Source organism: Silene latifolia, chromosome 2, assembly GCF_048544455.1.
Source record: "Silene latifolia isolate original U9 population chromosome 2, ASM4854445v1, whole genome shotgun sequence".
In the NCBI taxonomy this organism is placed as follows: Eukaryota; Viridiplantae; Streptophyta; class Magnoliopsida; order Caryophyllales; family Caryophyllaceae; genus Silene; species Silene latifolia.
The window spans coordinates 54,249,581-54,272,482 of NC_133527.1; the positions used below are offsets into that span (position 1 = coordinate 54,249,581).

General features: G+C 39.0%; 1 protein-coding gene across 1 annotated transcript; it reads right to left on the bottom strand.

Moving 5' to 3' along the window:
- Positions 1–2,672: 2,672 nt before the first annotated feature.
- Positions 2,673–22,902, bottom strand: LOC141642768 (E3 ubiquitin-protein ligase PRT6). The gene is made up of 19 exons (XM_074451693.1): positions 22,499–22,902; positions 21,142–22,254; positions 16,896–18,040; positions 16,582–16,722; positions 15,498–15,741; positions 14,711–15,409; positions 13,673–13,867; positions 12,831–13,489; positions 9,594–9,645; positions 8,866–9,499; positions 7,898–8,103; positions 7,283–7,809; positions 6,534–6,638; positions 6,338–6,404; positions 6,130–6,207; positions 5,242–5,310; positions 4,806–4,892; positions 4,532–4,679; positions 2,673–3,080 (listed from the first exon to the last, which is right to left on the bottom strand). The coding sequence occupies exons 1-17, from the start codon at positions 22,619–22,621 to the stop codon at positions 4,818–4,820; spliced, it is 6,132 nt and encodes a 2,043-aa protein (XP_074307794.1). The 5' UTR covers positions 22,622–22,902; the 3' UTR covers positions 2,673–3,080; positions 4,532–4,679; positions 4,806–4,817.

Sequence of the window (22,902 nt, forward strand, 5' to 3'; positions counted from 1 at the left end):
TCACACTTTCCTCTTTGACCCGTCTTATTTCCGTCTCGTTGTTCCTCTAGCTCGAATCTCCTCTTTATTATTCCGCCTTGCCTATAAATTATAATTAATAATTAATAAAACAAAAGTAATATTAATATTATTAAATCCCAATTAATACGGCTAATTATTATAAATTAGTTTTAAAATAAGCTATTTAATAATAAAGCACGCAAAATCGAGTATGAATTAGGTATAAATGTGGGGCAAAAAATGTAACCAAAATACGACTCATCAGTCATCACTATTACACATACAGATAAACGTCAGTTTCAATAAATAAGGTGTGACACGACTCGAGCGTGTGAATATGCACATGACTATGATATGGATGACATACTATCAAATGGCCACCACCACGGTACCGGGACACGCCCAGACATATCGACAACCACACTGGTACCGGGACACGCCCAGACATACCAACAACCACAAACAGGTACCGGGACACACCCAGACGTACCGGGTCCGGAAGCCAACCGGATCCCCTGCCAGATGTCGTGTCTCACCCACACGAGTCCTTCCGTACTCAAGTCATTAATGTGCACATCCTTCTTGGAGTGGGAAGCTCCAAGAGGCGACCCGAGCGTGAGACGGTCTCCCAACTACCTCACGTCTCCATAACAACAAGTAATCCACCAAGTCCTCCGACATACAAGACAATACAATAAATGCAAGATACCGTATAACATGCCAACTTTATTCTCCCAATACTGATTAATCATAATGAACGCACTTTTTATTCTCCCAATACTTATTACTTCGTATTCATAATCACAACTGTAATATCTCCCTTCACGTACAATCTCTCTAACCCTTTCTTCTTCCTCACTTTATTCCATATTAATCAATTCTTCATAGTTTATAAAAAACATATGCCAACTCCACTTTTATCTTCGTCCGTTTTCCTCGCTTATTCAGTTGTTTTACTATTTGTCATCGCTGATATGGAGATTGTAGCTTATGAGGCTGTTGAGAATGGTAAGTTGTTCACTCCTAATTTAATCGTTCTTTAGAGGTATTTTCAGTCTACCTTCATTAAAAATAATTGAGGATTAATGAAGTGTCTTTTACAGTTCATAGATGATTATTTTTATATGAACCTTATGGTTGATGAATGTGGATGAATGAAACGTCTTGATTTTTATATAAAGGTTTTCGAAAAGGTAGAAGAAAAAAGTGTAGAAAAAAAGTTTACAGGATATGTAGTGAAACGAAAAAGGGGAGATGAGAGGTCCTAGCTAATAGTATGACGATTAGGGTTTCAGACTATTTAGTTTTAGTGGGTTGATACCGTCGTGTTTATGAGAGGTTATGTTTCAGATTGGGTTATCTGGTTAAGGTTTGGATGATGGCGTGGTGGGGTTGGTTGTGATGGTTTCCGTCCATAAGTTAATGTCATTCGAATTCAGTCTGTTGTCTTTACTGCTTTTCTTAATAATCTCCTCTTTCAGAAGTTTATGCATTAGTATGTGTGTTAGCAGAGCTGTGAAGGTGATTGCTCGTTCGTATTGTGTTGATTTCACCCCAAATCGTTTTTTTGTGGTGAAGATGGTTAAGAGATTGGTTGTTGAGATTTATTTGTTTCAACTTGCTTACTTGTCTGGCTTTTTCATCCGTTGGATTCTTAACTGTAGAGATCGTTTTTCAAGGTGTATGAGATTATTCTCCATTGGTTACATGCTCCTTTGCTTTGCTTTCCCTATAAAATTTCTACGTCCTCGTGGCGTAAGTGCACCTTAGCTTTGCTTCTCCGCTGTTCAATCGTCTCAAGGGGTTGTTGGAGTTCATATTAGTGTTAAAGTTGTTGAGAATGATGCTCGTGACCATTCTAACGTCCTCCGCCAACACTTTAAAGATACCCGAAGCAATTATATCCTCCTTCGTGGTTCCTTAGAAATAAATTGTAATTTTATATTTCGTAATGTAGTATTATGTATGCCTTTCTTGTGCATAATACTTGCCAAAAAGGCTAAACTATTGTAGGAACGATAATTTATCTATCTAATTGTCAAAAAAAAAAAAAAAAAAAAAAAAAAAAAAAAAAAAAAAACTTAATTAGTGGGTTGTTCTCAGTGCTAGAATTTAGTAAAATTAGATCGGTGAACATATATGGGTGCATTTGAATGTACAACAAAGAAATATTAGGGATTATTCTCTCGCGTGCCTCTGAACTTTTTCGTTTTCTAAGGTGTACCCCTCGTTTTTCACAAAAAACTTTTGACCGACAATAATTCTGTTACGAGTTCAGAAAACGGTAATTTTCTTTTTTCAAACCAATTATCTCATCAAGGTCTTTAATTTGAAAAAAAAAATCACCGTTTTTTGAACTCGTAGCCGATAGTTACGTTAGTCAAAGCTTTTTTAAAAAACAAACTTTGACCGATCATAATTCCCGACTACGAGTTGAGACTTTGGTGAATTCTATTTCAAACTGAAAACCTCTTAAAGACTGTCAACTTGAAAAAAAAAAAATTATTGTATTCTGAACTTGTAGCCAAAAGTTATGGACGGTGAAAAGTTTTTTGCAAGAAAAGAAGGGTAAATCTTATAAAATGAAAAAGTTAATGGGTACACGAGAGAATATCCGAAAATATTATTTATTTTTTTCAACTTTAGAGCCGCACACTACCCAAATAAAAACATATCCGAAATAACCCAAGCAAATAATAAAAACCTGAACCAAGCTCGTCTAGAACCCAGCTCGCAAATTTGGAAACAATGAGACGATATACCCACACCAAGGGTACAAATGCAACTAAACATGCGACAATTCATCTAATATTCTATTCACCACTGACAAGGTTTTCTTATCATTTCAACTTTCCCGTCTCATTGAGAAAGCATACAACTCTCCCCGCTTTTCAGTAATTGGCCAGAAGACGATAATCAGCAGAAGCCCTGGTAAGCAGCTACGGGATAAGATTTTATGCACAACATTTACATGGAAACCAAAAGCTTTGCGCATTCAACATAGATTATGTATGTACAGGCAACGCCCTGTTGAGTTGAGCAGTGATTTTTGTTCTGAGTGCCAGTAACCCCATCGATATCTGCAGCATTTCCAAAACAAAAATTAGTACACAGAAGATAAGCTCACAACATCCGCCCCAGAACACTTGGAAAATGACCATAACATTAGTACCGCGTCATAGACATTTTACTTAGAAACTGAACTCGTGTGAGTTCTATCAATAGAAACATTACCCAAAAACCCCGAGGGCTCACACAAAATTCATTAAACCGAAGGTCACCCAAGTGCATGTATCAAATATAGGTTTGAGTCACGGGTCGCAATCGAATGTTGCTAAATGTAACCCATTTCCCACAAATCTTGGGTAAAGTTTGGTCCTGGTGCTTTTTAGAACTGTTACAAACAGTCAGAATTCAATATCGGACTTAACTCAATACAAAGCCCACGTCATCAAACCTTGGGAGTAACTAAAAGCTGGAATTCATAGTTTACACTTCTAGTTATTCCCAATATTTTGATTGCAATGGCCCAAACAAAGTTAAATCGAACTAACAGAACTAACATAACACAGTCCACATGCAAATTGTTTTAAGCTCATTCAAGTCTCCATGCCCTTAGAAACACCAGCATGGGAACACTAGACCCTTCATCGCCAAAATAAATGGTACATTATCATTGGTGAGATTACATAGGTTGGGTCGCAGTTATGTGAGTCAAGTGGTTAGGAATGGGTCGGCAATATCTTGTTGTCGGAGTATTGGGGCCAACAATTCCTAGCGGTCAGGAAGGTGCTGCTTGTGGTAGATTTGGTCTGGTTTGTGGGTGGCAATGATGTAATTAGGCGGCTGGGTAGGTAGAGGAGAGGTGGGGAAAAGGTACCGAAGAGTATGGTGTAACTATAGCACTTAGAAATTTACTGGGATAGACAACTAAACAATCAAATGAAGTGACCCTAAAAGAAACTAATATAGATCAAGTGAAACAGAGGAACAAGGAAGTATATGTTTTCCTTGTAATTTTCTTCAACTGTATGTGTCTCACTTGAATCTCTAATCAGCTATTCAGCTCTCCCTCACAAGCTTGTTGATGGCTTTCCTTTGTATTTATACACCCTTCTGCCTGGTCTTCATTTCACAACCATATTTTCATTTTACTCGGCTTTTACTGACTTCCTAACTCACATTTTCTGTTTCATATTAGCTAGCTCCAAATCATTTTGGAAATAAGAAATTGTTTTCGTTTGACGACTATGTTTAATATTTTACTAATATTTTGCAGTCTCATCTAGACAGTCTGTTCCATAAGTTTCAGGCAAAAAGGAGTGAGCAAAATTGTTAGTTTCAGTCACCAGGAGTTGAATGCAGCTCGTGCCAAAACTGCCGATGGACCACAATAGCTAGTTGAAATAGGATGGAGAAGCTGAAAAACAATCTAGTAGATAGTGATGAGACAAGAACTAAAGTTCCGACCAACATAAACCCCACCGGCATGACAACTGAGAGCAATGGCAATTGGCAAAGATAGGCTTACATGTTGAACTGCATGACGCCATCACAGGTGAAGAGATAAAAAATGGACAAGCATCGAGTTCAAGATATAGATGATGACATGGCTGTTTATCCATCCTCTTCTTCGCCAGTAACTATTTTGGTTTCACAGTAGCAAACACAACTGCAATCTGAAACACATCAACAACTGCTATTATATCACTTCACCCGTGTTATTCAATATTTAAACAAAAAGAGGAAGAATGTAACATGTTACCGATGTCTAGCCTAATAAAAACATTCAAACTACTACATACCTTTTCGAATGACTAAACAAGGAACAATGTACCGATCCTCGTTTGCCGAAGAACTTTAGAACTGCGATCTATACCATGGGAAGCCACCTAGAATGCAAGACATTAAGATAATACCACAGCAAAACACTAAAATAGACAATCTATAGACACCCAGTACGTACTCCCCTTAAATATACGGAGTATATATTACTGTTGTTTAATACAAGGTATGTTGGACTGTTGCCCAAAACTGATCTGTCACTTTAGTAATCCAATACTAAAATCACTATCCAACGAGCACTTTAACAACTGTCAATGCAGAGTCAGTAGCTGCGCTTGCAATATTCTTAAATGACATTAAACTTGAGGCGGAGGGAGAGTGAATCAGAGAAAATCACATCATCAAAAGAAAGTATCAGTAAAAAAGGAAAAACTGAAGTCTGCCTTGGCTGTTTACCATGTAAGTCAATGCTGCATAACGTTCCTCATTAAGGAACAGTGGCTTGCCCCTCTGCATATCAATATCCTGCAATAGAAAAACAAATTAGTGGTGCCAAACTGCCAATGAACTGAGACAACACATGAGCTACACAGGCCAAAATACAGAGAGCTCAGCTCCAGTCCAGCTAAAAAAAGTGACCCCAAATAAGTAGACATATATATATGCACATCATAAACACTAGAAGTAAATGAAAATACAATTGCAACAACACGGAGGACCCGAGATAAAAATTACACTAATAATTGCATCGAATTACTATTGCTTCACGACAAACAGACTAGCATCCAAATTAGCAAGCCATTTTGCTTTATCCCACCATAACCCAGGCAAAAAAAAGGAAAAAAAAATATTCGGTTCCATTGGAAATGGAAAAATAAATAGGGTATTAAATGGAAAGCAGTCTAAAATTTAAAATTACAAACTTTTCACTGAAACTAAAATAAATAAATACATGCACATACGTATTTAAAAGGCAATAGTGCTAAAACCAATTTGTGAGCTACATAAAGACTTGGGGACCAGACTCAACCAGACACCAACTTAAGAAAACTGACGCTTGAGATCGACTCGGCTCCCTAACACCCCTACATCCAGTATAAAGAACTAGATACAACGAACCCCAATCATTACAGTGTAAATTAAGTTTATCCAACTAAACATATCGTAAGAAATTCCCAACAGCTAAGCAAATTTCCTTTCCAATTTTACAGATACTTCAATCCAAAGAAATGATATCAAGAAAACAAATATGTCTAAGATGCAGAATAAACTTGAGAAAAAAATCACAAGGCGGCTAATATTTCTGGCTGTTCAGTCGCACCATTGCAAGGAGTAAAACATTACCTCTTCACCAAATGCATCCAGATAAAGCGAGGGCCAAGGAGCCTGGCGTGCATTTCGCTGAAGCAAGATTGTGGTTTTCTATTGAAGGAATGAAAAAGAGTTTTCATTATGTTAATGTTTAGGCTATTATGGAGCAAAAACATACAAGTAATTAAGAGAAGACAAACAAAAGATAAAGCAGCAGCCACTGCAACTGGCAAAGCCATACCCGTACTAAAAGGAATACCCCAGTGCCAGCACCACAAGCTAATGAATGAGCCTGACATCCACTATCCCTATTTACAAAAATAATAGTAAAAATGGGAAACAAATATCAAAACAGCAGCTGACAGAAGATAGAAACGGATATAGTTGGCAATTTGGCATGATACTGGATGCAAAGAAAACGGGAAACCAATACTGACCTGCAGCAAGGCTTCCAGGCAGGAGAACATAATCTACCACACAAAAGGCATAGGGCAGGCTCACCTTGAACAGCTTTGCAATCAGGACATTGAGCTTTAATATACCTAAAGTGAAATTACACATGTTAACAAATGTAGAGATCCACCTTTGGTAGATAAGGAGGGATGGATGCACGAAACCGTACTATCTAATCAAGGCTGTTCTCGGAGATCCTAAGATGGAAGTAGTTGCATTAACCGAAAATTACACAATATGAACGCACACACTTAGTGAGCGATTTTGCCCTTCATATACGAAATCCAAAGAATTAAAGAATGAAGCATAAAAAAAAAAAGGAACTGAGGTTCAATCGTCCGGGGTTCAGTCAGCTCGGACGAATCAGACTGTGCATGAAAGGCATCCTTGTGTCCCCCAGGTCACCAGAATTCATGCCTAGAATGATAAAGCACACGAATTCCTTAACTTCTATCCTCCGTTAATGTTAAATGTGTTTAATCCCATTTCTCAATGTCTTTCAAGTTTATAATCTAGCATTAAAAGAGTTCAGCGGTTGGTTTTTACAGTTTTCAAGGTAATTTCACTGCTAGTTTAAGGAAAGCAAAATAAGGGAGTCGTTTAACATTTTAACTGAGCCATTATTTCTTCCCTTAAATCCTTGGAATGAATGCCATATTGTATTGACAAAAAAAAAAAAGTAAAACAGATGAATGGGGAAAAGGGGGGTAAAATGCGCAAGAAGGAGACAGACCTTTGTACAAGATCCTGGTAGACGAAAGGAAGATTCATCAAGTGAAAAGGAGCAGATGGTGTGGAATACAGGACATCCTGGACAGTTGAATCCTCAAAACCATTGGCAAAATGATGAAACCATTTAAACACCATTGAACGTAGATTTTTATCTTTAAGAACAATATCCAAGGAAGGAATGCTAAACATGTTTTGCAGTTCACATATTTCATCCATATCTCCACCACCAACTTCCTTGCCATTTGAAGCATTTAATGATTTACCAATGTCCTCGCGGACTGAGGGAAATGGTGAAGCCCCAGGGGAACATAGAAGTTTCCATAACAAGGAGCATCTTCGTAAATATGGCAAGCTTAAACTATTGATCACATACTTCACAGAGTACGAAGGGTCCAAATAATTGGAAAAGAAAAACTGCTTCGTGATTGCAGATTCTCCAGCCAAATTGGCAATATCAGAAATAAGACCATCATGAGTGCCAGAGTCATTTACATTGCACTGTGAGTATGAACAATAAGTAATAATTGCCTGCATGGAAGTCATAAACATTTAGATACAGGAGGGTATCAATCGAGAAATGCATATGCTACAATAAGAACAACAGAGCAATCATCACCTGAGAGACAGCTACACCATAAAAAAGATGGATAAGAGATAACAAGGATTCTTTACAAGACAAAAATGGGAACGGAAGGCAAAACAGAATCCACATCAATGTCGAGAAAGGGTCACGAGTAAGAACAGGATCGGAAGCTTGGCCCCAAAATTGCATGTCCGGAAACATATCAGAATTTGAATGCTTTAACATAGACCAAATTTTGCCTGCCAAAGTACGAAGAATTAGATTAAACAATGATCCTCATGCAAAACTATACCACACAAGATGCATTTTATATGCCATTAGATACCAGGAGCATAAATCCCCCAGTCCCATCTAAACTATGTACATTAATGAAGCATGCATCTTTTTATATATCACAATCAAGATTCGGCTTTTTTTAATTTCTCCTGACAGAAACATTATCAATAAAACTGACCGACTAAAAACGGGTTGATTACCAAGCATGATTATTGAACAAGTGTCATGAATCATGCATTAAACCAGGCTATCCTCCTTTCCAACTCCAAATGTAATTTAGGTACATTAATTGAGCAGAAAATTTTCTATCAGCTTCAGTAGATTCAGCTGTGTCAAATATTCCCCTACAAGGAAATATTACCAAAACGATTGCCAACAGCGACTGACCAGAGAGGATTGAATACCAAGAAAATTTCATAGATCATCTACTTGACCAAGCCATTCACCTTTCCATCTCCACATGTAAAGACATCCAAAGGCCAAGTGGTTGCTAAAGATAATTGGCACTTAAAATGCTTTGATTTTCAGAAAAAGGAAAAAAAATAAAGACAGAAGCTCTGTAGCCATTTGATCATATGTATCAAATGGAGACATTCCTCCACCTTGAGCGAACAGAATATAACAGGAACTTGATGCACACAATTATAACTACAAATTTTTCATAAAATGAACCATGAAAACACTGAATGAAAAGAAAGGATCAATTTATGCAACAAACAACGTACCTTCTCGACCTGAAGCTTCTCCAAGTTCTTTGCCGTAACTAATCCCTAAGCAAATGGAAGCAGCAAAATGTTGGAGGCCTCTAAATCTTAAAAACAGGTCGGGGAAGTTTTTGCTTCTAGCACTTTTAATTGTTTTTAGTAGCAATGGAAGTATAAATCCACCAGATGACCTGAACTCATTATACAAAGAAGGGATGCCTCTTCTAGCAGCTAAGCAACTCTTTCCACAGCGAGCTGCTATTTCGGTTGACACAAGTGAATACTTGAGAGTGTCCCACAAAAGGGCTGAAGGGCTAACTCTCGCTGATCCAGTTACAACATCTTGTTTTCCTGGAAAATACATTTGTCCAAGTACTTGAAATACTGGTACAAGATTAGGCGTTATTCTTCGACTTCTCTGCACAGGTAATGCTTTCAGCGTTTCACCTTTAGAAACAACAGAAGCTGCACTTTGCAGCATTGACAAAGCATACGATAAACGGAATGAGCCACGTTCCTCCACCGTATCAATCAAAGGGCGAGAAGAAGAAATGATAGAATCTAGAGGCTGCTCCCAGAGTTTACACGAATCTTCCAGAAAAGCTGGCAGCGTAGAATTTGCAAGGCGGCGACATACTGGACACAGAAACTCACCCTATAAAACCGATTTTAAGTAAAACATGAAACTCTCCTCAATTGAAAACATAAAAAAGAAAGAAAGAAAGAAAACACATCTTCATGAACTTGACCTGGTCAGGATCAACAATGTCTCCACCTTCGAAAACCATTCTTCTGATATATCTGCACAATAAATCATGTTCAAATAGCAGTATAGACAACCGGGGGGGGGGGGGGGGGGGGGGGGGGGAACAAAAAAATGAAATACCCACACACACACATGATATACCAATCCGACCAATAAAATTGCTGAATTGTAAATTATAAGTCAGCTCATAAGGTGAAGAAAATAAGGGGAAAAAAAATGTGTACAGAATTTGTCATCAATTGGCATGACACATGCAATACATGTTAGGAGCATCATGATTCCAGTGAAAACCACTTCAAATACACCGAATATCTCCGAGATACTATATAGTAGATTGGCTACACTGTCTTTCATGTTACATACACTTTCTAATGTTCAAACGAAAATACACTTTTTACATGACAAGGTACCCTGATTCACATTATACATAGACTAATTCATATTCTAACTATAAAATTAATTGAAGTTACACTTATTTATCTCTTATATAGACTAAAATGTTTAATAAATACATTAATAACATTATTAGGTATGATAATAGGTTTATAAAGTACACTAACAAGTATAGAAGGTACATAAATTTGACCACAGACCACATCATCAACTCCATTGCCACCTCCTCGCCACTTCAAATGCCGCCCTAGTACTACCACATCCGTGAACAGCCTGATTATAGAATGAAAGTCACTTTCTCACTAGTAATTTCTCAATAAGGACAATTGTGTTATTATCCTTTGGAGATTCTTTTTTAGTTTTTCTAGATCTGTAAATTACATTTTTATTTTTTATGGGAATGACAGAAAAATCAACTGGTGCTAGGGCGTCAGCTTTGCCAGGATTGGGTTCAGCGACAGACTTCACAGCGGCAAGGGTGGCTCGTCCACACAATCAATGAGCGTATGATGTATAATGTGGTTCGAAAGCATCGCTAGAAACGTTGGGCGAGGACAGCAAGGGTCTGGGCGACCGAAATGAGGCGCTCGACGAGCCGTCGATGTGATGTGAGCGGCAGTGGTGAGAAAAGAGTACAGGAAAAAGAGGATGAGAGAGAACGCCGACAAGGGTGGGACAAACTAGGTGTCCAGCGACACCCAGCGTTGATTGGTGGTCGGATCAGTTAGCCGGCGAGGGACGATGACCGCTAGTGCATGGTGGTGGCTGATAGAGGTAATGGTGGGTGGAAGTTGGGACGAGAGAGAAGAAGAGAGGATGTTACGGTAGGTGTGGCATAATTGTGTTTCAATCTTATCCCTTTATTAGATTGTGTTAGTCTTGATTTTAGAATCTTAGTGTGGCCTCATCAAAATTGGTTGCACTACAGTATCTTAAAAGTTAAAATACAGATAAAATGGCCTTTAAATACCTCCACAAATCCATTGTGTTATGGACGAGGCCATATTAGCATAGGTTAGGATGCATGATGGTGTAGGTACAAAATATATATAATGAAGGTAAAAAGAAGTATAAGCATTCTAGTGTTTCTAAACTACCCTCTGGAAAAGACTTGCATTACATTAGCAGGAATGTAATTAATTTTTCACCCCACCCGTATAAAGAGGGAGAGCATTTAGTTGCAAAGAAAGTTAAATACACCTAACATCCTATGCCCCCTTAACATTGCAGTACATAAGAACCTCAGCAGAGTAGGATGAGGACGAACAAAGGTGGGGTAAGGTTGGGAAACAAAAATCTAGCAACTTAGGGGGCGTTTGGTACGGGAAAGGGTAAGAGAATGAAATCAAGAAAGGGTAAGAGAGGGAAATGAATAGGATCACCCATATTATACTTGGGTGTTTGGTTGACAATTAGAGGAAAAGGGAATTAAAAGCCAACATCCACCACCTCCACCACCATTACCCACCATTTGCCACCATTATCTACACCGACACCACCACAAGTAGCGGCGCCGACGATCTTCCTCACGGTACCCCACGGCGAACCTAATCACCGCGCCTCACGCCCTCAACAAACACCACAATCCCGACCCCAAACACCTTATTCATTCTAAAAAATCCACCACAACCCTTCGAAAACCCCTCCCCCACCCCTTAAAACACCAGATCTGGTGTGGCCGGCGTCGGGCGGTTGCAGTGGTGTGGCCGAGGAAGGTGTTGGTGGTGGTTGGTGGGGTGGGAGAGTTACTGAAGGTGTTGGTGTGGTGTGGTGTTTAGTGGTTGAGGATATGGGGTAGCGTGGACAGGCAGCGTCGCTGGTGGTGGTTGTGTCGGCGTCCCTGGTGGTTGTGTCGGTGTGGTGGGTGTAGGGTGTAGGTGGCAGTGGTTGACGGTGTGAGAGGGTGTGGTGGGTGTTGGTGGGAGTGGTGGAATAGGGAGTAGGAGGAAAAATGGATTATGGGGTTATGGGCTTACCCAAGGGGGGGAGGGGCAGGGTTTTAAATCTCGGCCGAGACGTATCGTATCGCCCGAGATGTATCGGTATCGGAGGCCGCCGATACGAGATATCCCGAGATGTATCGGGTAAATTGAAAAGAAGAAAGTATCGGCCGAGACGACCGATTTATAACGTGTATCGGCCAACTCGGCCCGATACAGCCCGCGATGAACCCGATATGAACGAGTTATAACTTGTACCGGCCAAGTTTTTTAATGGAAAGCTCTTAGAAATTGTATAGCATTGATCAAATTAATTATCCTAAGTAGAATTAATCTTAACTTTATATGAAATAGTCAATAGATGATGAAATATCTACAAAAGCTTGTAAAATAAATATCACTGCGATAATTGCGATTCGGAGCGCGACGGCCGAGTCGTGGACGATTCCGCGACTCCGTTACCGCGACCGCGATCGCGACCGATACCGCTATTTAAAACCCTGGGGAGGGGTAAGGATGAGAATGGTTTTGGGGGTAAGGGGGGGTATGGGTTACCCTTTCTTTGTGTCAAACAAACAACAACAAAAGGAATCAACCATTTTTATTCTCTTTCCCTTTCCTTATTCCCCCAAACCAAACGCCCCCTTAATGTTTATTAAACTTCTATCAATACTGACATGTGGCAGTGCGGCATCCATAATCCTCCGTATGGGTGTCCTAACAGAGGTAAACTGAACTCATTTTCTATGTATATGAAGCTCTTTTCAGAAAGAAAGAATTAGCTCTTATCACTTATCAGGATATAAATCTTGCAGCAAAATTTGGGTGAGGGAAATAAAAGTAAAGGAAGTAATAAAAAAACTTATATGTTACAGAGCATAACTCACCTATCTTTCAATGATGACAGATAACGATCAAGACATCCCTGATGAACAGCATGGCCACAAGAAGAAATGTGGATCCCATCACAGTCAGATGGGCCATATCCATCATAAGAGAAGAACTTCCCAGAAGACTCCACTCTGCGGGAATTGTTATTATCTGAAGGATTTGAGTCTTTTGTGAGAGCGGCTATATACTTTCCAAGCAAGAGAGTGTCTTCATCACTTGAGGTTACTCCGTCCTTTGCGGAACAGAGACCTCTACCATCTGTCCTAAGATCGCTATCATGAACAGAACTGCTTAGCTCCTTGTGAACTGACAAAAACATATCTTTCTCCAATGTCTCAAGGGAGTAAACATTCTTGTCCCTCTTGTCACTTGACTTTCTAGGGACATTAAGATTTCTCATCTCTGGAAACTGAAGCTTAATGTAATCTATAAAAGCATCAACTTCTGCAGAATGGGCCTGCCGGGCAAACTCATTGACTGCGCCTTCAATTATCTGGAACAACTCGGAAGATGACGACGCCTCAACAGAGATCTTATTACTATACTTACCCAAGGGATTTGCCACAGATCTTCGAGAGCTCTCCGACAAATCAGACTGCCAGTCTTTGTCCCATGAAGGAGGATCATTGTTGACAAAGTTGATAAGCCTTGATTTCTTTTGTTTTGAAAACGATAAAAGGAATAATTAGCTTATACTCAAGGCTAGACCAACATCAAATTAGAACATTTGACTCACCTCGGTAGTCTAAAAGCAAACTTCCTATGTAGCAGTTCTTTACAGAATATACTTAAAAGAAATATAACTTGCATACGCCTAAGGGAAAACTAGATAACATACCTGAAGCAGGATAAGGAAAGATACAGCATTACTAGAATTTGGATCATGGCAGAGACAGCAGACATGTGTTTCGCCTGTCTCTTCTACATCTTCAGAGACACGTTCCTCCTTTTCAACAAGAGAATCATCAGACACAGTGCACTCAGTGGACTTCAAGGTCGCTAAAAATTTCGATTGCTCATCTTTCATTTTCGCCTATAAAAAAAAGGCAAAATGATAGGATATCAAAACTCCAACCCAAATGTAATTGAATAGTGAGGCCAGCTAAAGAGAGCAGCAAAGCAACAACAGCTGAAATTTCAGAGAGAACACAAAAGACGCTCATGAATTTCTGATCAAGTGGGGAGTATTATTTAAGAACTGCTCAAGCATGAACATTTGCACTGACCGCTAAAAAAGGAACTCGGAAACTTGTAAAAGTTTGTCTGATTATGACATTATGTGGCTATGATAGAACTGCAAGGTACTGAGGTTATTGTAAAGTAATATTTTAATTTTAAGATAAAAGAGTGACCTAAGTGTCACAAGCTGAAGTAAAATTACAATAAATTGCTCTCTTGATTCAAGACATTCCATGAATATTGAAGAATGTCACAAGCCTAATCACAACCGTATGATCTCACAGTCCTGTAGGAGATAGCCTGCAAACGGTAAAAAGTAGCAGCCCTCGCATTTCAATTTATACGTTTTAGCTAAATGCACAAGATTAAGGACATTATTGGGGGTTAATACTTAATATCGAGCATATTTTTTTAGCAAGACCAATGATTAAAACTTATCAATTCATAATTCTGCTTCCCAAGTTTCCCTGCGACTTTCCATCTCTCTCTAGTACTTCCAATACCTTGTATATTTGGAATGTACCCAATTAATTTGTTCTCGCATAAAATCAAAATGTAAATCATGCATATAAGAGATGTACCTCATGTACATTTGAAATGTACAAAAACTGGATCTCATGGTTATCACCCCAGGAGGTGCTCCTAAATAAGGGACTAGTGAGGAAAGAAAAAGAACGAAAAAAAACAATACACTTACTAAAATGGCAGCTTGTCTTTCTCTAGCTTTCATTTTCCGCTTCTCTGTATCTGATACTAAGCTCAAGTTAAGTTTTTCAGCTGCTTGGCAACTAACAACTTCCGGGGCAAACTGTTGCAATTTCATCAGGCACTTGGAGTCTACCTCAGCGAACTTCTTCAGTAGTTTTTCTACGAGAGAAGAGAGGCTAAAATTCCCAGTTTCCACTAGGTTGTCAGCAGACTCTTTCTTGTGCATCCTCATCAATAAAACCAACAGCGATAACAGACTCTGTCGACTAAATTCATTCAGCATTTCGATTTCCTCAGTTGCAACATCCACCATCGGTGAAATAAAATCACCTTGTGTAGATAGACCAGATTCCTTTTCCAAAGTGCAGATATCTAATGCTAATGACAGCAAGTGCAAAGCCGTTATAAGCACCCCATCAGGAGCACGTGACTCGGTTGATCTATCAGTAAAAACGGCATAGAAGATAACAGCCCTAATAACATGTAGAACAGTTTCACAGGTGGCTATTCTAGCTAATCCAATGAGTGGTTGATAGATGTTGGTCCACCTGGGCAATTGAGTGCTCAAAGCCGAAACACCACAAAAACGTGAGTATCTTTCTTCGGCAATCTGTAACTCCCTAAGATTCGAACACGGATGATACAAATCAAGGTGTTTCCAATATGGCAACCGTAAGGAGTACTTTCCCTGGATTAGCAACAATGCGAGAATAAAAATTTAATATTGTACATAACTAAAAAGAAGAAAGGAAACAAGCAATAAATAATAACCAAACCTGATTCAATCCTGAAGGATTAGAGTATTCAGCAATTCTGTCCAAGACCTCTTGCAGTATATCCAGTTTCGACAGATCCTTAGGCAGAGACTTCACCAATTGGCTATGCGTAGCATCACCCGTAGCAAGCTTGCATATCAGCTCTCTTTGCAGATTTTCAAATGCCGTTAGTCCACAAAATCGTCTCTCTTGGACTATTTGTATAATCAAAGTGAGCAATTCCTGAATCAAAACAGGTTCATACCTGCAAATAAATGAATCATATGAATTAAAAAACAGAAATCACCCTGACCTTCCTTCATACACTAAAAACAAATTAAAAAACAGAAATCACCCTTCTAGCTTCTCATTCTAAAAGACTCACACATTTGACTTAACGCGGTCTTCTAGAAGACACTTTGACCATGTATTTTCCCATTTATGAGTTACGTAGTATATTTTTTGGTTAAAAATACAACTTTCTGAAAGTAATTACGTTGATATTGGTGTTTATATTTTGTGTATTTATGGTCAAAGTTTTGAAACTTTAACGTTAAGTCAAAGAGCAGTCTTTTATAAGAAAGAAAAGATACAAAAAGAACCCCATTTGAAAGTTTATAACATTAAAGTCCAGATATTTAACCATTGGATGCAAAAGACAATTGCTGAAAATGCTGAAAAGAAGGCTGCAACAAAACTGTGAACTTTGTAAATAAAAATGGGAAGGTATTCTGAGAAATATGTATTATTTGAATGTATTAGGAATGTGTGAAAATGGAAATTTTGTTTTTTTACAGATATGTATAATCAATTAGAACTGACTCAGGTGCTAGTAGTAGTTATGGTTTCGTTATACAGAAAGTAGCAACGTCTTACTACAATAGCAGGGTTATTAGATTATAGCCTCACAAGTCACAACTACCATACATGTACTTTGCTCAAGATAACACACAATAAAGCCGCTTTAAACTCGTATAAAAAGAAAAAAAAAATAAAGATAGCAAAATGCATAAACTAGTTTCACAGCCACATCATGTGGAACACTTCTAATGGCCAAAAAAATAGAAAAGATAAACTCTTCACAACAGATGAGAAAATGACATACTCACTAGAACGCTTGAGATCCAGCGCAAGGTAATTTGACAATTGAAAGCGTTGTAGCAATCTTTTCACATACAAATCAGCTGGAGCAAATGCTGCACATAACTGGAGTAAAAAAAGATCCTCCTCTAATTCATGGCCAGACCTGGAAACAGAGATACTTCATAAGCCAAATGATCATACTTAATGAACACATCGCATCAATAAGATGCATGTTTATCTACACATGACATGGTGACACCTTACCCACACCTCAAGGCATAAGCATGCAAAAAATAGGAATTAAAACATGTTTTGACGGTAAACTGCTCTACATACCAGCGGATAGCACGGTACCAATCAAAACATGAAACGGCATTGTCACCGTTTCGCCTCCACATACCAGCACGCATCTGAGAACAAAATACTCTGTTCTGAAGAGGATGTTCCATGATAAATGAAGAAAATGCGGAAGGGTGACATCCCTTCATCATACTTTGAAAAAAATCACGACAATTCAACATGGGATTCAAATAACTAGATACATGCTTATGCATCTCAACAGCTTCGCCAAAAAGGCTTTGAAGGGCCGCCTTCAAAATAGAAGACAGTAACCAGTGCAAGGGTATGTGTAACGATATCTCCTGTGAACTGACATCATAATCTATATCTGGCCATTCTGATAAACTCAACAATGAGAAGGCATCCTTTTCAATTGATGATTCTGTTTCCATTATGCTATCGCATTGCAAATCTGCAGTATCCATTGGGGAGCAGGCAAGTGTCTGACCTGCATCAGTACAAGAATAAAGTTTCCCAACCACGCCATACGGGACATCACAAGGTCCTGGAAGATACTTTCCTTTCTTAAGGGCTGACAGTGTTTCCTTAAGAGCTAATAAATGGATATTTGAGCCACCATCAGCGCTAGAAGAGAAAACATTACTCCTTGCCAACCAACTATCAATCACCCTTAATGATTCAAATGTCAATTTTAAGACAGTAGGCTCAAGAATATAATCATGACGGTGATCAAATCTCCGTCTTTCCAAGTCCGATAAACTGTTATGAGCTGCTGAATTACAGACCGAACTTTCCCCGGAGAGCCTTCCTACTTTAGCATGTCTTTGATTGAATCCCTCATCTATATCTTCTTTCTTTTCCTTAAGAAAATCACTTGGATCAATATTACCAATACTGGAGACAGAGAATGCACCCTTCACCAAAAGCAAATGAATCTTGGAAACTGAGTCACACATAAGGAAAGGCAGATGCACATGTTCGTTATCTTCTTCAATATGGATTCCAGTCTCTCGTTTCAGAGGGTTGATGCCTTGCATTAAAGACACAGTTTGCAACCATGCTTTCAGTATGTCAGGTCTTTCACGTGTCACATACTTGGCAACATCTGCATGACTCAGAACAAACCTTATGTCTTCCACCACACGGGTACATGTTTCAAATACACTGGCCCACTTGTTAAACTGCACAGCATGAAATAGATACATAAGAGTAAATGATGTGCCAGAGAGGGTAATAAAACCAAAGGAGCACTCTAATACTTCCTCCATTCCCGTATAATCTCAACGACAAATAACAGAAGATTTCAAGTAGAAGTTTAATGATGGTCAACCATAAAGAAAAATAGAAGTTTATAGGTGGTTAGAAAAAGTAACACATTCTGTCAAAGAAAAATCATAAATTGGAAGCCAAGGGCCTACCATGAAAGTGTGATCAACATATAAGAAAAGATCAATAGTCAACCACTACTCCTTTTAAAACACGTGATTTCATTTCTTGCAAACTCCTCGATTTTAAAACGTGTGATGGCGAACACTCCCCAAACCCACTTTCTTGAGGATAGAATAAAATAAAAAAATTCTGATATTGACTACCTGAAAATACTTGACTTTGTAGTCCCCGAACAATTTAGTTAACATTACCTCCAAAAGACTTTTTTTTACAAACTACTTTTTTTTAGTAGCACATAGTTTGCAATGTCGAGAAAGTCATCAAAAGACACTTTACAGTTCAATCTTTAATTGTTTACCAAAATTAGGAAGGAAAGTGAAAGGAGAAACAAAAATGGTTGTCCAGAATCCATAGGGAGAACTGAGAAGAACAAGATTGCAAGTCACTCTTGTGTTTAGCGCAAAGAAAAATAACATTTAGCTGAAGAGTTCAGATGTGGTATGTTAGACATGATTTACTCCCTCCAATTTTTTTCCCATTTCATCTCACCCACTATTTAAGAAAGTGTTAAAATAACCATTATACCCTTCACTTACCTTCCTCCACACCCAAATTAACCAGTCATCAACTACCATCTCTTCTAATTTCCCCAACCCAACACCTACCACCACAACACCGCCGGCTACCTACAACCAACACAAGGAATGCATCACAGCCACAATAGAGCTGTTCATGGGTCGTCCCGTCCATTGAACCCGACCCATCCCGCCGGTTAAAAAAGCGGGTACGGACAAGGCATTTTAAGAAAAATACAAAGGCCCAACCCACTAACCCGTCCCAAACCCGCTTGTCCGTGGGCCAAAAATTAAACGTGAGCCCAGCCCATGTCCGACCAAGCCCGCATTTGAACACCTCTAAGCCACAACGACCCACCGCATACCACAAGCCTATGCAACACCAATCTTTGAGCCCACAAGCGAAAACCCATCCAGTCATCCACCACTTCTTGACCCCACGAGCCAATGCACCACCCACCCAACACCTCTTCACTCCCAACGAGTATTCCTATAACAACTACCTTCACATGAACCCACCACACCAACCCCACGAAACACCATTACAAACCTCAAACACCCCCCCCCCCCATCCACCACAACCCGAATACACTAGAGATATAGGATTTTTGGGGGTGGATGGGGATTCTGGGGTGGAAGAGAGATTGTTCGGGAGAGTGGGGTGGTATTTTGTGGGGTTAGTGGTGGTTTAGACTAGGTTGAGATGGTCAGCAGTGAAGTGGAGACGGGTAGTGAAGTTATTGGAGATACAAGTCAATGAAGTTCGTGGTTTTGAACAAGTTTGAAGACAATGCTTACGATGGTGGTCGTCGATGGTGAAGATGGTTGATGTGGAAGGGATGTGGTTGATGATAATTGTGTTGTGCTTGGTTGATGAATGATGATAGTTGGGTGGCCAGAATTGAGGGAGGGAAAGATATGATTTTGAGGGTTTATGTTGTAATTATATGGAGTAATAGAAAGATAACAAGGTAGTTTTGTTATAAAAAGCTTGCCTAAAATGGAAAGAAAGAAACCAAAAGAAAAAAAGTAAATTTAAGGAACTCGAGAAGAAAACAGAATATTGAACGAAGTATGTTTTAAAAGGAGTTTGCAAACAAATGAATTAAGAGTGTCGTGAATCATGTTTTCAAAATAGTGTTGGTCATTTGATCCTATAATAACAACACAAGTGGAGCAAATGAATATGTTGATGCTGGCCTATAAAGAGAGAGGACCGATAGCAAAGAGAGAGGACTGATAGCAAAGAGAGAGGACCGATAGCTAAGACACCCTTGTCATGAAAATTAGAGCTTGGTAATGACCACTTGCAAGACCCTATCTCATTGTTTCCCTCCACATCAATTATTAACATAAAAAGTATTCCCTCAATTCATTTTTTATCGCTACATTTTTATTCTTGGGAGAGTCAAACCAATTCACTAAATATTCATTTTAGGCAAGAAAAAACATACAAAAGCACTCCATTGTGAGTAGGGATGTAACTGAACTCAAACCATTCAGTGATCCCTCAAAATCGGTTTGGTCAAAGCTCGGCTCATGCTAAGTATGTCAAAAGCATCAAAAAGCCACAAGAAAAGGTCTCCTCTCTCCTCTAACCTAACTGGCTTTTCCTTTGCTCTCTAGCGAAGTTACAAAATATTTCCAGGACTTTACACAAGATGATATTGCACTTAAACAAAGTCACACATATATGTACTCCCTCCATACCACACCAAAGGTAACGGTTGCTTTATCACACTTGCCGAGGCATATTTTGCAACGTGAATATCTTTAGTTACACATTATTAAAAATTACTCCCTCTTATTCACTATTTTCTTCCCTATATCCTTAAACGGATTATTCAGGTTTTCTTCCCATTTCTTATTTTGGAAACTTTTACTCTTATTTTATTCATTCCTCTCTCTTATCACCAAACCTCACCCAACTCTTTTACCCATATTTTATTACTTTTCTTAATGTTTTAGCCCCACAATTCTTTATTTAACTACTAATTATTCGTACCTCTCTTATCACCAAACCCCACCCAATTCTTTTACTCTTATTTTATTACTCACCTTAATACCCGTACCCACAAACAAAGGGAAGAAAATAGAGACTGGGAGGGAGTATAAAAATTTGATACTCTTGTGCATTCATGACGATGAATCAAACAAGATCTCACATGACTATATTTTGTCTTATCGATTTAAGAATAATATCAAAGATTTCCTACGACTATGAATAGTGCCAAAAAGCAAATGTTACCTTTGGTGTGGTATGGAGGGAGTATCTACTATTGCAGTACATTCTAGCATAGATGTTGGAAGTAAATTACCTGAAATTGGCCCTCCTCTTCACAACACCAAAGAAGAATGTCCCCAAAGCATTCTAAAAGCACAGCCAAGAGATTTCTTTCTTTAACAAGACGTGGGGTTAATGTTGGCACAGTAAAAATTTGTACAGAAAAAGTTGATAGAAGAGGAAATTTTCTGGAAATAATGTCAGTAGATGCCCTGAGAACTTCAGCCACAGTGACAGGGTAATAATCTATGAATACTTTGGCAAACTCATACTTAAACATAGGCTCAGCAAGAAGCTTCAAAAGCAACTCATGGAGCTTCTTTGTGACATCAGTGCTCAAGAACCTCTCAGCCCTTACCAACAAATTAAGAAGATCAGCTGTTATAATAAGCCTTTTGGCCACAAAACTAAGCAAACTTTCACTATGACAACAGAAATCTAGCAGCATCTCGATGGCAGCATAAGAAAACCCATTAGCAACTTTCCTCGGCTCAATTGAATGATCGGTGACATCTAAAGTTTCCCTTGACATGGCTTCAGCATGCATTAATTTGCCTTTCCAGCATTTGAGTAGAATATCCAAGACGGGGCCAACTGAACTGGCAATGTCATCTGAAAGAGGTACAATTTGTTCCGCTCCTTTATGCTTAGAACAGAAGCCCTCAAGTTTCCAGGCAGTCTCGTCCCCACAGTCGCAGCAACCCCCTCCGGTGTAAATGATAGAATAATCATGGTTCTCGTGATTTCCATTCTGGAAACAAGGAACACAAATTGCACAGGTAGGGTCATGCTCACAAGTTCGGCAGCGAAATGCCAAATCATTTTTTCCCCAAACAGCACCACAAACACCACGCTGGCCAGCACTAGAGATAGCTAGATTCTTGAGAGCAGTGCTTGGATCAGCCTCGAACATCAACCACTTTAGCCAAAGCACGCCTTCGCGATACTGGTCTCTCAAGTTAAGACAGTCAAGTGCTTTCCTTGATCCAGATGTACCTTCATTGACCGCACTGGCGATGTCTGCATCATTTGGTAAAATGGTTGAAACAATCTCTGGAAGGAGAGACTTGTTGCTTTTAACAAAACAAACCAGACCAGGCTGCAGGTCTTCAAAGTAATCCTCAGGAACTCCAAATACAGCTAGCCTCTATCAGATAAAAAAAAAAAAAAAAAAAAAAAAAAAAAAAAGTTGCCACATCAACATATTATATCGAACAATACCAGGAACAGATAACAGATTGGGGGGCTACTCAGTATGGTGGGATTCATTTACAACAACAACAACAAACAAACAATCAAATTCATCATCTACAATTGAATTAGTCAACATCATCAAAAAAAAAAAAAGATAGAATGAAGAGGAAGTAGAGTAAAATCAGTAAACCCTATACCTGTAAGATACGATCATGAGAAGAGACGGAAGAGGCGGAGAAGGAAGCGGCAGAAGATGAAGATGAAGAAGAAGAAGAGGAAGGAGAGCCACCTGAAGAGGGAGGCGGAGAATCGATGTCCATTCTGAAAAGTTTGCGAAACCAATCGACACACCTGCAACACTGACCCAGCCTCGCTTGCTTTCACTCTTTATTATACAATACAAATACAATTGCTTTTATTATTTGTTCATGTTAATCGGATTAATCGTCTGCGACGCCACGCTGATATTAACGTCAATGGAAATAGGGTAATTAATGGCGGTGATGTTGTTACACATTTTTTTTTTTTCTTTTTTTTTTTGAGAAGGTGGCGTGAGGCGTGACTTGTGTGACCCAATATTATTCTCCTTTTCTTTTATTGT

Coding starts and splice junctions, on each gene's coding strand:
- LOC141642768 (XM_074451693.1), bottom strand. CDS start 22,621: ATGGACATCGATTCTCCGCCTCCCTCTTCAGGTGGCTCTCCTTCCTCT. Junction 6,405..6,533: donor GCCTGGAAGCCTTGCTGCAG/GTCAGTATTGGT, acceptor TTTTGTAAATAG/GGATAGTGGATGTCAGGCTC. Junction 6,208..6,337: donor GGGTATTCCTTTTAGTACGG/GTATGGCTTTGC, acceptor TTCCTTCAATAG/AAAACCACAATCTTGCTTCA.